The sequence below is a fragment of the Bos grunniens genome, chromosome 1, assembly GCF_055505025.1.
Source record: "Bos grunniens cultivar Pamir isolate PY7600 chromosome 1, Bosgru_T2T1.0, whole genome shotgun sequence".
Classification (NCBI taxonomy): domain Eukaryota; kingdom Metazoa; phylum Chordata; class Mammalia; order Artiodactyla; family Bovidae; genus Bos; species Bos grunniens.
In genome coordinates this window covers 87,312,411-87,325,117 of record NC_141165.1, presented here as the reverse complement: position 1 = coordinate 87,325,117, position 12,707 = coordinate 87,312,411, and the positions used below count along the sequence as shown (strand labels likewise).

General features: G+C 36.4%; 1 protein-coding gene across 5 annotated transcripts in view; it reads right to left on the bottom strand.

Annotated features, from left to right (window-relative positions):
* OSBPL11 (oxysterol binding protein like 11) overlaps window positions 1-12,707 on the bottom strand; it is a 92,525-nt gene that overhangs the window by 51,157 nt on the left and 28,661 nt on the right. For all 5 annotated transcript variants that reach the window (XR_015164197.1, XR_015164195.1, XM_086401792.1 and 2 more), the window contains exons 3-5: window positions 5,247-5,422; window positions 4,346-4,425; window positions 2,638-2,814 (exon numbers count right to left, since the gene is read on the bottom strand). Coding sequence is in view for 2 of the 5 variants with exons in the window: in XM_086401792.1 (XP_086257918.1) it covers window positions 2,638-2,814; window positions 4,346-4,425; window positions 5,247-5,422 (433 nt within the window). In the remaining 3 variants the exon portion in view is untranslated. The remainder of the gene's footprint in view (window positions 1-2,637; window positions 2,815-4,345; window positions 4,426-5,246; window positions 5,423-12,707) is intronic.

Below are 12,707 nucleotides of genomic sequence, written 5' to 3'. Positions count from 1 at the left end.
AAGAGGAACTAAAAAGCCTCTTGATGAAAGTGAAAGTGGAGAGTGAAAAAGTTGGCTTAAAGCTCAACATTCAGAAAACTAAGATCATGGCATCTGGTCCCATCACTTCATGGGAAATAGATGGGGAAACAGTGGAAACAGTGTCAGACTTTATTTTTCTGGGCTTCAAAATCACTGCAGATGGTGACTGCAGCCATGAAATTAAAAGATGCTTACTCCTTGGAAGAAAAGTTATGACCAACCTAGATAGGATATCGAAAAGCAGAGACATTACTTTGCCAACAAAGGTCCGTCTAGTCAAGGCTATGGTTTTTCCAGTGGTCAAGTATGGATGTGAGAGTTGGACTGTGAAGAAGGCTGAGCACCGAAGAACTGACGCTTTTGAACTGTGGTGTTGGAGAAGACTCTTGAGAGTCCCTTGGACTGCAAAGAGATCCAACCAGTCCATTCTGAAGGAGATCAGCCCTGGGATCTCTTTGGAAGGAATGATGCTAAAGCTGAAACTCCAGTACTTTGGCCACCTCATGCAAAGAACTGACTCATTGGAAAAGACTCTGATGCTGGGAAGGATTGGGGGCAGGAAGAGAAGGGGACAAGAGAGGATGAGATGGCTGGATGGCATCAGTGACTTGACGGACATGAGTCTGAGTGAACTCCGGGAGTTGGTGATGGACAGGGAGGCCTGGCGTGCTGTGATTCATGGGGTCACAAAGAGTTGGACAAGAATGAGTGACTGAACTGAACTGATAAAATATGAGCTTTAAAATGAAATTACAATTTTGGAAAACCTGTATCAGTCACCATAAGCTTTGCAGTTTCCCAATATTGAAAGCCTTTTCTGATGAAGTTGGTACGGATGTTAATGATTGTGAATTTTTGATATTGTATACCAGTATCTGTAAGGGCTGCCTAACTCCAAACTAACATTTTCCAAATGACTAATGCAGTGTTACAAAATCGTGCATAAGTTAAACATCCACTCAATGTGCAAGGCAAACCAGTGTACTGTCATGAAACAGAATCTGAAAAGTCCACTGATACATATTAGATTCCACACTGCATCTAACACTTAAGAAACTGTCACTGTCCACTTTTACTGGAGTATCAAAGAACAGTCACATTTACCTTAAAAAACTATTTTAAAACATTTCTCTTTTTTCCCCAACCACAAAGGTTTTTTTCATATAGTTCATATAGTTCAACTAAAACTACACATTTGCAGTAAATTGAGTTTGCAATAATTGCATTGAGTGCAATTATTTTGTTTATTTGGGGGGGAAAATAGCTGTTTGACATAAAAATATGTTATCTATGTTAATATGTATGAATTTATTAATTTTTATTTTAAAATAATAAAACATAAAATTGAAAGGTAAATTTTAAAAACAAGCATTTTTTAAATACCTGTTTCAATTTCTAATAAGGTAAATATTGGTAAGTTTAACCTATATAAAGCAAAAATTCTTTCAGGTCCTCAATAATTTTTAAGAGTGAAACAGATACCAAGGCCACAAAAAGCTTGAGAACACCCACCGGGAACCATGGTCAGTATAGTAACAAAAGTTCTCTCAATGTCTTTGAAAAGAAAAAGGAAATACATAGTCTCAAAGAAGCTCCCCAGATATTTTATTAACTACAGAGAAAAAGACAGCAACTTTACAGTGGAGGAAAGCTACTTTAATCAAGCAGAAGCTACCTTAACCACGAGATCAAGGTGAACATTACCAGTAACATACTGATATCACGAACTCCTTGATATAGGTACTGACAATACATATCTTCAAGGATATCTTTCCCAGGAATGTATAATTTCACTCAAATCTCAATTTCTTCACCTACAAATACAACCTAAAATAACCTGATAGAGGGAACATTCTCCCCAGCTTCCTGCCTTAAATCATTTGGGTGTGATTTATAATCCACAATCCACTACATAGGTATCTATGGGCTCTATCAAAATTAACTCAGTAAACAACACCTGGATTATTAAGAACCTAACTGCATTCTTTATTTTTATTTTATTTTTTTAGTTCTACCAGTTTATTGCTACCAACCCATCATCCTCCACCCTTATACACACATGCTCAGTCATGTAACTCCATGGACTGCAGCCCGCCAGGCTCCTCTGTCCATGGACTTTTCCAGGCAAGAATACTGGAGTGGGTTGCCATTTCCCTCTCCTGCATTCTTTATTAACTAGAATTATTTGGTACTTAGTTTCAAAGAGAATAAGGAAAATGGTGAGATAAGGGAACATCAAGGATTTAACTATTCTATCTTTGTATGTTTGAAATTCTCTATTTACATGTATCAGTTAAAAAAAAAAAAAAGGTCACTTGTTTGATCACACAGTCTTTCCACTAGGCTTAATAATCCTTTTATCATAAATTTTACATTAAAGGAGTCTATACTTTCTCTTGAGAAATAAAAGATACAGATTTTTAAAATATGATAGTGTACACAGAACCTAGCTGACAGACTTGCGGAAACTTAGGACACCTAAAAAATCAGGGAATTGTTATGACCTAAACATTGAGGCCCCCAGAAGACACAAACAGGATTAAAAAATTTTTTGTGACAAAATCAAGCTGGTAATATTATTTTATGCATTTTAACTTGATTTCAATTCATACTTACTTCTCTGACTTCCACAAGATGGTCTGGAGGTAAGTTAGCTCTTTTGCTCACTGATTGTAGTCTGGAATGTCCAACATTAAAAAAGGAAATGGTATTTTGACTTGGTCTCCTCTGGGATATAGGAGAATTACCACTAGATGCAAGTGAGAAGCTCCGTGACTTCAGAGGAGGATTATTCTATTAGACAAAGAAAATAATTCCTTTTTTAAAATTTAGGTAAACTCTCAACCTATAATATACTGGAGGCTTACACACAAACAGTTTTAAAAATAAGGTTAACCTCAGAATTAACTACAAGAATAGTTCTGAAGATGGAAAAATTTAAAACCTTCAAAGTTTAAGAATTTCACACATCCCATAGTAAACTGGTAATTTATTCAGAAAATTAATTCCAGGTGTGTGCTGTCAAGAATTCTTTTTTTACATTAGACATATATTAAAATAACAAGAAATTTCTAATTTCAGATATTTAAACATCATGATTGAAGCAAAAAATACATTCATCAATATTCAATATAATAATTTTTCTAGTGTAACATTCAAGTATCTTTGAAACAAACTAGCACTTTCTGGTCACTGCCAAAGATTAGAATCTTGCAGCAAGAATAAAGTTTTTTGCTGGATTTCTTAAAGATTGCAGGCCTAAATCACAATTTTAAAAAACTTAGCTATGGGGAAGGAACACTAAAAAGAAAACAAAAAGGTATGGAAATCCTTTAACTCTGCTTCCCACATATTAATTTTTAGACATTTCTAACCTCAGATTTCAAGTACTAAGACCCTCCTCATTTTAAAAAAGAAAACACTTCAAATGAGATACAGAAATTATCTATAAACACATGAAAAGACGCTCAACCTTATTAGCCATTAGAGAAATGAAATTAAAACCACAACAAAATTCTACTTCATAACCATGAGGATGGCCATAATAATTGTTAAAAAAGGACAGTAACAGTATCAGTAATAATGTGGAGAAACTGGAACCTTCGTGTATTGCTGGTGAGAATGGGAAATAATTTGGCCAATTTCAAAAACAGTTTGGCAGCTCCTCAATAGTTAAACAGACAACTACCATATAACCCAGTAATTTCACTCCTAGGAATAACCTAGAAAACTGAAATCATATGTTCATACAAAGATTTGAACACAAATGTTCATAGAAGTATTATTCATAACAGCCACAACATGTAAACAATCCACATGCCTATCAGCTGATGCATGGATAAACATAATGTGGTATATCCATAAAAGACGATTATTCAGTCTTAAAAAGGAATGAAGTATGATCCATGCAATGACATGGATGAACCTTTAAAACATTATGCTTATCGTAAGAAGCCAGACAAAAACAAACAAACAAACACCACATACTGCATGATTCCATTTATATCAAATGCCCAGAATAGACAAATCTATTGAAACAGAAATTATAGGTTAGTTTTTGCCAGGGGACTGGGAAAAGAGATTCAAATAGGGAGTGACTGTTAAACAGATACGGGTTTTTTGGAAGGTGATGAAAATGTTCAGGAATTAGATAGTTGCAACAACTATATAATCTTATGAATATATTAATAAAACCCATGAAATTGTACACTTTAAAAGGATCAATTTTATGGTATGTGAATCTCAATTTTAAAATGCAAAAAAATAAAGTTAAAAAGATCTTTCCCCATTTCCGTGCATTAATATCATACATGAATCCACATACCTTGCCAATAGCTTCAGTGTGGTGTTGTGTACATATCTGAAGTCTGCTAACCCAATGTTGTCGCTCTTTAGCATCTGTGGCTGATAAAAAGTATCTACAAGTTATTTACTTTTTCATTTATTTTCAGAATACAATTAATTGTTATAGCATGAAGAATGGATCACTGAAAATCAGGGCATGTTCCCACTCTCCCTGACCAGAGTGAGGTAGGAAAAAGGCCAAAGCATCAACCTTGTTAGGTAACACCATAGCTGGATGTGGATATTTCCTAGGGAGGATAAATGACATATAGCTCGGTGGGTAGATGGAACTTGACATGTCTTAACTTTCGCTTAAAGATATGCTCTTCTTCAAATAAATATCCTTTATTAAGCATTTGGTGTGTACTCAATATATTCTTTCAGATCTCTAGCATGATCAATTAGGATTAACATCATACTTTATGTGTATTAATTAAAAAATAGAAACCTCTATACAAATTATATTTATCTAAACAGATGTTACACCTGAATACAAGCATTTTCATAAATCCCAGTTATGTACATTAATCATTAAAAAACACGAAGAGAACATATCAACTAAATTAAGAAAGGAAATAAAATACAAATCTGTGGAAGACAAAACATTTTTAACAAGTCTATGTTTTTAGATTTCTCAGTATTTCATCTATACAAATTTCTTAGAGGGGTCAATTTTAAACAGACTTACTCACTGTGCAACTTAAAAGTCATTAATTAAAACAGATCTCATAAACCCTTAAAACAATTACAAGGTGTAGAATACTGTTTCTGTATCAATGATAGTAATTTCTATTTCCAAAACCTAAATGAAAGGAGGGAAGTATATCAACTTCTCAAGGAAGAAGAAAATCACACTATTAATTCTCATATTTCAGCCATACCTCTGAGTTTATATTGTTCCCCACTGGCAGCATTTACAGTGAAGGTGTGAGAGTCCTCATCACTGGGTGATATTACAGCTCCTGCAAGCTGCAAAGTACCTCTGGGTTTTTGATTTCTAGACTGTTCATTCACAAAATACTCCAACAGCCCAGCTTCATTGTTTAGAACAAAAAACCTGCAATAATTTTAAAAAAGGTCATACTTTTAAAATATTTCCCCTAGTCAAACTAGAGCAATCCAAATTTTAATCACATACTTTTGAGTTTTTGCTATTAAAAAAATAAAATTCAAAAGCATCTCAAGAAGTACTTAGAAACACTAGACTGAATTTCCTAGTAGTAAATGTTACTGAAGAATTGAATGAGTTTAATAAAAGATATAAAATCTTCAGCTGTGAAAGAGGCATTTAATAGGGAATACAAGACAATGCAGAAAGGAAACAAAAATACAGTATCCTTCAGAGGAAGATTTCTCTCCAGAATTCATTAACAGGGTAAGTTCCCAAAGACAAATGGTAGGGAGAGTTTTTATTTAAAATTCACTGGGAACAAATCAAAGCATGAGCTCTGGGATTAACAAATGCTAGGTAAGAAATGAATATGATTTAAGATTTAACCAGTGAAATAAACAATATGAATAATGCCAAAGTAGCAAGACTTTGTGAACACATTATTAAATAGGTCACAACTAAAGATTACTTATCCTGTTTTAAAATGAAAAGGCTGCAACTAGAGATGCAGAACCATAAGGAACTTGAAACTAAATGATGATATAATGAAACACGCTGGAAAAGAATTTGATGTTCTGATTTGGTTTTAGATTAACTACTTTGGGAAATATATTAATTTGGATTCCAATTTAAGTAGTACAATAGTTCTTTTCTTTAGGAAAAAAATCTAAAAAGTCTCTATTCCAAAAAATTAATGTTTGGGTTTACAGCAATTTGGTATTCTACATGTTAATGCATTCTGTAATACATCCAGACAATTTGATCCAGTTCAAGTTCCTAGAAGATACTATCTTAAGCAACGTGGCAACTATATCAATCATACCAAACTGGGAGAGAATGCAATTGGCCTTTTATTAAGGGAAAGAAAAAGAAATAATGAGAAGCAAATAAGAGAAGTTGAAAGCAGCTACCTGAAAAGGGAGCTGGAAAAGCAAGACTATTGTTTTTCTCATTCATCTTTAGCATGCTTGTGACTTTTAACGGGGCTTCCCTGGTGGTTCAGACAAATCTGAACAAACAGACAAACAAGAAATAAGGAAAGGAATGAATGAAGGAAATAAGGAAAGAAATCTCTTTCTCCTAGTCTAAGCAATAAGCCCAATTATTCCAAAGAAAGAAAGAAGACTGGTCTCTTCTAAGAAGTCAATTCAAAGAAAATTTAGAGAACAATGTTGGAAATCTCAAGTTACTGGGAACATGTATTTCTTATCCCAAAAGCATTACCACAAATCTACAACATGGGAAGCACTCACCTAGATATACAAAAGTAATACTGAGGAGGAACTGGTAACATGATAGAATTGAGTCAAAAACTGATTACCTAATACCAAGATGATGCTATGGACCCAGTGGCACCAATAACGCATTGTATGCTGTCTTTCATTACACACGAATTAACCCAAATGTTCTTCCTTCACCCTTTCTCTGGAGATGTATAAGATGTGCAGATTGGAGATGGAGAGACAATTCACATAGCAAGGAAACTGAAAGCTATTTTGCCCAGAAGACGACTAGACTCTTGATTATAGTATTCTTAGCAAGCTGGTCTAACCTAGGAGCTAAAGAAACATAGAAAAAAAGGCTTAAGATTCAGCATCTTTCTTTATATGCTGAAAAGTCACCACATTGTTAAAAAGAAAAATTAAATAATTATTTATTTTGTGCAATTTCAAAATAATAAAGACTGCAAGTTTGAGAAAATGACTAATCCTCAGAATAGCTGACAACTTAAAATGAAGTATTTTGGAATGGAACTTTAAAAAATATTCTGACTTGGAAGTATGTCTTATGATAGCAATAGCCAACTTCAGGGAAGATTTTGGATGGAAAGACACGCATATGCTTTGTGCTGACCATCCTAGGCTTCAGTGCTGACCATGTACAGAACTTCTGAGTAGGAAGAGATCTCCTCTTCATGAATGCTAATTCAAAGTGAAAGGAAGTACATTCAAGAGAGGGTCTTGCTGTTTCTTAGGGTACCACATTCCAAAACAAGCAGTTTATTATTTACAGAGTATGCTCATGCTGGATTTCTCCAAGCTTCTCTCAGTTGCTCTTAGTCAAACAGAAATAGATTGCCAGGAGACCACCTTGAATACCTGGCACAGGTACAGTGCTTTTGTTACTTAAGCTTTATCCACACTTCAGGGACCAAGTGGCTAAGTCTACCAAAAGAACTGAGCTCTAAGCCTAAGTTCCTTTAACATGGTCTTAACCTTTTTGTAGGTGCCCAATATGCTACTGGAGATCAGTGGAGAAATAACTCCAGAAAGAATGAAGGGATGGAGCCAAAGCAAAAACAACACCCAGCTGTGGATGTGACTGGTGATAGAAGCAAGATCCGATGCTGTAAGAGCAATATTGCATAGGAACCTGGAATGTGAGGTTCATGGATCAAGGCAAATTGGAAGTGGTCAAACAGGAGATGGCAAGTGTGAACGTCAACATTCTAGAAATCAGCGATTAAGGACTAGAATGGGTGAATTTAACTCAGATGACCATTATACCTATTATTGTGGGCAGGAATCCCTTAGAGAAAAGGAGTAGCCCTCATAGTCAACAAAAAAGTCCAAAATGCAGTACTTGGATGCACTCTCAAAAACGACAGAATGATCTCTGTTCATTTCCAAGGCAAACCATTCAATATCATGGTAATCCAAGTCCATACCCCGACCAGTAATGCTGAAGAAGCTGAAGTTGAAAGGTTCTATGAAGACTATAAAAACTTTTAGAACACGTAAAAAAGATGTCGTTTCATGATAGGGGACTGAAATGCAAAAGTAGGAAGTCAAGAAATACCTGGAGTAATAGGAAAATTTGGCCTTGGAGTACAGAATGAAGCAGGGCAAAGGCTAATAGAGTTTTGCCAAGAGAACGCACCGGTCATAGCAAACACCCTCTTCCAACAACACAAGAGAACACTCTACACATGGACATCACCAGATGATGATAATTTGGTGATCATCAACAGCAAAATCAGATTGATTATATTCTTTGCAGCCAAAGATGGAGAAGCTCTATACAGTCAGCAAAAACAAGACAAGGAGCTGACTGTGGCTCAGATCATGAACTCCTTATTGCCGAATTGAGACTTAAATTGAAAAAAGTAGAGAAAACCACTAGACCATTCAGGTATGACCTAAATCAAATCCCTTATGATTATACAGTAGAAGTGAGAAATAGATTTAAGGGACTAGATCTGATAGACAGAGTGCCTGATGAACTGTGAATGGAGGTTCGTGACATTGTACAAGAGACAGGGATCAAAACCATCCCTAAGAAAAAGAAATGCAAAAAAGCAAAATGGCTGTCTGAGGAGGCCTTACAAATAGCTGTGAAAAGAAGAGAAATGAAAAACAAAGGAGAAAAGGAAAGATACACCCATTTGAAGGCAGAGTTCCAAAGAATAGCAAGAAGAGATAAGAAAGCCTTCCTCAGTGATCAATGCAAAGAAATAGAGGAAAACAACAGAATGGGAAAGACTAGAGATCTCTTTGAGAAAATCAGATACCAAGGGAACATTTCAGGCAAAGATGGGTGCAATAAAGGACAGAAATGGTATGGACCTAACAGAAGCAGAAGATATTAAGAAGAGGTGGCAAGAATACACAGAACTGTATAAAAAAGATCTTCACGACCCAGATAATCATGACGGTGTGATCACTCACCTAGAGCCAGACATCCTGGAATGCGAAGTCAAGTGGCCCTTAGGAAGCATCACTGTGAACAAAGCTAGTGGAGGTGATGGAATTCCAGTTGAGCTATTTCAAATCCTAAAAGATGATGCTCTGAAAGTGCTGCACTCAATATGTCAGCAAATTTGGAAAACTCAGCAGTAGCCACAGGACTGGAAAAGGTCAGTTCTCATTCCAATCCCAAAGAAAGGCAATGCCAAAGAATGCTCAAACTACCACACAATTGCACTCATCTCACACGCTAGTAAAGTAATGATCAAAATTCTCCAAGCCAGGCTTCAGCAGTAATGAACCGTGAACTTCCAAATGCTCAAGCTGGTTTTAGAAAAGGCAGAGGAACCAGAGATCAAATTGCCAACATCCGTTGGACCATTGAAAATGCAAGTGCGTTCCAGAAAAACACCTATTTCTGCTTTATTGACTATGCCAAAGCCTTTGACTGTGTGGATCACAATAAACTGTGGAAAATTCTTAAAGAGATGGGAAAACCAGACCACCTGACCTGCCTCTTGAGAAACCTATATGCAGGTCAGCAAACAACAGTTAGAACTGGACATGGAACAGACAGACTGGTTCCAAATAGGAAAAGGAGTACATCAAGGCTGTATATTGTCACCCTGCTTATTTAACTTATATGCAGAGTACATCATGAGAAACGCTGGGCTGGATGAAGCACAAGCTGGAATCAAGACTGCTGGGAGAAATATCAATAACCTCAGATATGCAGATGACACCACCCTTATGGCAGAAAGTGAAGAGGAACTAAAAAGCCTCTTGATGAAAGTGAAAGTGGAGAGTGAAAAAGTTGGCTTAAAGCTCAACATTCAGAAAACGAAGATCATGGCATCCGGTCCCATCACTTCATGGGAAATAGATGGGGAAACAGTGACAGACTTTATTTTTGGGGGCTCCAAAATCACTGCAGATGGTGACTACAGCCATGAAATTAAAAGACGCTTACTCTTGGAAGGAAAGTTATGACCAGCCTAGACAGCGTATTAAAAAGCAGAGCCATTACTTTGTCAACAAAGCTCCATCTAGTCAAGGCTATGGTTTTTCCAGTAGTCATGTATGGATGTGAGAGTTGGACTATAAAGAGGGCTGAGTGCAGAAGAATTGATGCTTTTGAATTGTGGTGTTGGAGAAGACTCTTGAGAGTCCCTTGGACTGCAAAGAGATCCAACCAGTCCATCCTATCAGTCCTGGGTATTCACTGGTAGGACTGATGTTAAAGCTGAAACTCCAGTATTTGGGCCACCTGATGCAAAGAGATGACTCATTTGAAAAGACCCTGATGTTGGGAAAGATTGAGGGTAGCAGGAGAAGGGGACGACAGAGGATGAGATGGTTGGATGGCATCACCGACTCAATGGACATGAGTTTGGGTAGACTCCAAGAGTTGGTGATGGATAGGGAGGCCTGGCGTCTGCAGTTCATGGGGTCGCAAAGAATCGGACACGACTGAGCAACTGAACTGAACTGAACTGAACCTTTCTGTTCCTCTTTTATCATTCAATCTGCAATTCATGCTGGGAACCCAGGATATCGCTGCTGTGCCACAAGCCTCCAGGCAGTCTGGCAGGAAAGAGAAAACGAGCTTGCAGTAAACCAGTTGACAACCTGAGACCTCTCTGATGGGACAAGCGGATAAAAGGTTGTGTTCTCAGTGGCAAATGGTGATGTGCTGTCTTCATTCCCACACTTTCTTTGCTGCTAAAACTGGCCTCTAGGACAGCTAGAAGAATCGCAAGGGTAGAAGCCATGCCTTTCCCTATGCTAGAACTTTGCTTGGATCTCTTAGCTAACTTCCTGGGCAACCAGTGGCCAATGGATCTTTTTAGTATGCTCCCCCACACAAGGATACAAACACATGCCCCTTCTTCCCATGGCCTCAAGTCACCACTAACTTGAAATGCCATGTTTAACATATACTTAATCTTATGTGCTTGGGGATACTTTGGAGCTTTCCTACTCTATTCCACTTCTGAGAATTTCTCAGTAATACTCAATAATATAACATGAATGAAATTAGTTGAATGAATGGGGGAGAAAAGTTAACCTATTTCCCTTTTTAAAAAGAACAAAAAACAGTGCTAAAAGCAAAGTGACATAAAATTTTTTTTAATATTTTATATGTCATTTAAATGTATAAGCCTTCAAAAAATTACATAAAAACTGAGGTGAGAAAATGCAAAGTGAAAAGGCTCCCCTGACTTTGTTCTTTCTTAAAAAAAATAAAGGGTGGGAACCTTAGAGAACTACCCTTTTCACTTTAACAGGAATGATTGTCTTCTATAATTTCATATCCAGCTTTGACCTCTCATATGACCTCCAACTTCTGGCGTATCACTCTTATGTGAAAGTCGTACTGTTACTTCAAATTAAACATATCCCAAACTGCCTTCTCTTTTAAGCAATCACATGTTCATTACAATGCTTCAACTCTTTTTTGAATTCTGAAAAACATTCCTTCATATACTATGTACCATTTTCTAATTGTTTAAGGTAGAAAGGCAGAATCAGCTTATTATTCCATCATAACCAAAATCAGAGATCTCCAAATGACATGTGAATAAGAAGCAGTATTTATAATGAAAATACCAACCTGGAGTCAGAACTATTTGGGTTCAGATTCTAGCTTTATCACTTTTTAAAATAGTTTTAAAAAACCACAATGAGATAACACTCAATACCCATTAAGATGGTTATTATATACACACACATAGACATAACAGAAAGTAACAACTGTTGAGAAGATGTAGAGAAACTGGAATCCTTGTACACTGCTAGTGGGAATGTAAAACAGTGCAGCTGCTATGGAAAATAGTATGGAGATATCCCCAAAAATTAAACATAGAATTACAATGTGATTCAGCAATTCCACTTCTGGGTATACACACACAAGAATGAGAGCAGTGACTCTGATATTGTGTACACCAATACTCAAAGCAGCATTATTCACAATAGCCAAAAGATGGAAGCAACCCAAATGTCTACTGATTGATAACTGGATAAACAAAATGTGGTATACACTTACAAGGGACTGTTTTTCAGCCCTCAAAAGGTAGAGAATTCTGACACACACTACATGGATGAACTTTGAGAACATTACACTAAATGAAATAAGCCAATCACAAAAGGACAAATATTATATGATTCCACTTATATAAGGTACCTAGAGTAGTCAAATTCATAGAGACAGAGAGTAGAACAGTGGTTGCCTAAGGACTCAGGGGGAGAGGAAAATGTGAAATTATTGTCTAATGGGTACAGTTTTAGTCTGAGAAGATGCAGAGAGTTCTGAGATGAATGTAGGTGATGGTTGCACAAAAATGTGAATGTATTTAATACCACTGAACTGCATACCAAAAAATGTTTACAATGGTACATTTTATGTTATATTTTACCACAATAAAAGAATAAAAGTTTAGTCCCCTGCCCCACAAATATCAATTCCACAAAGTATTTAAGACAGTTGGCTGTGCTACTTCTTGATTGCTTGTGTGACCTCAGGTTGGTCATTTAAACTTTTCAAG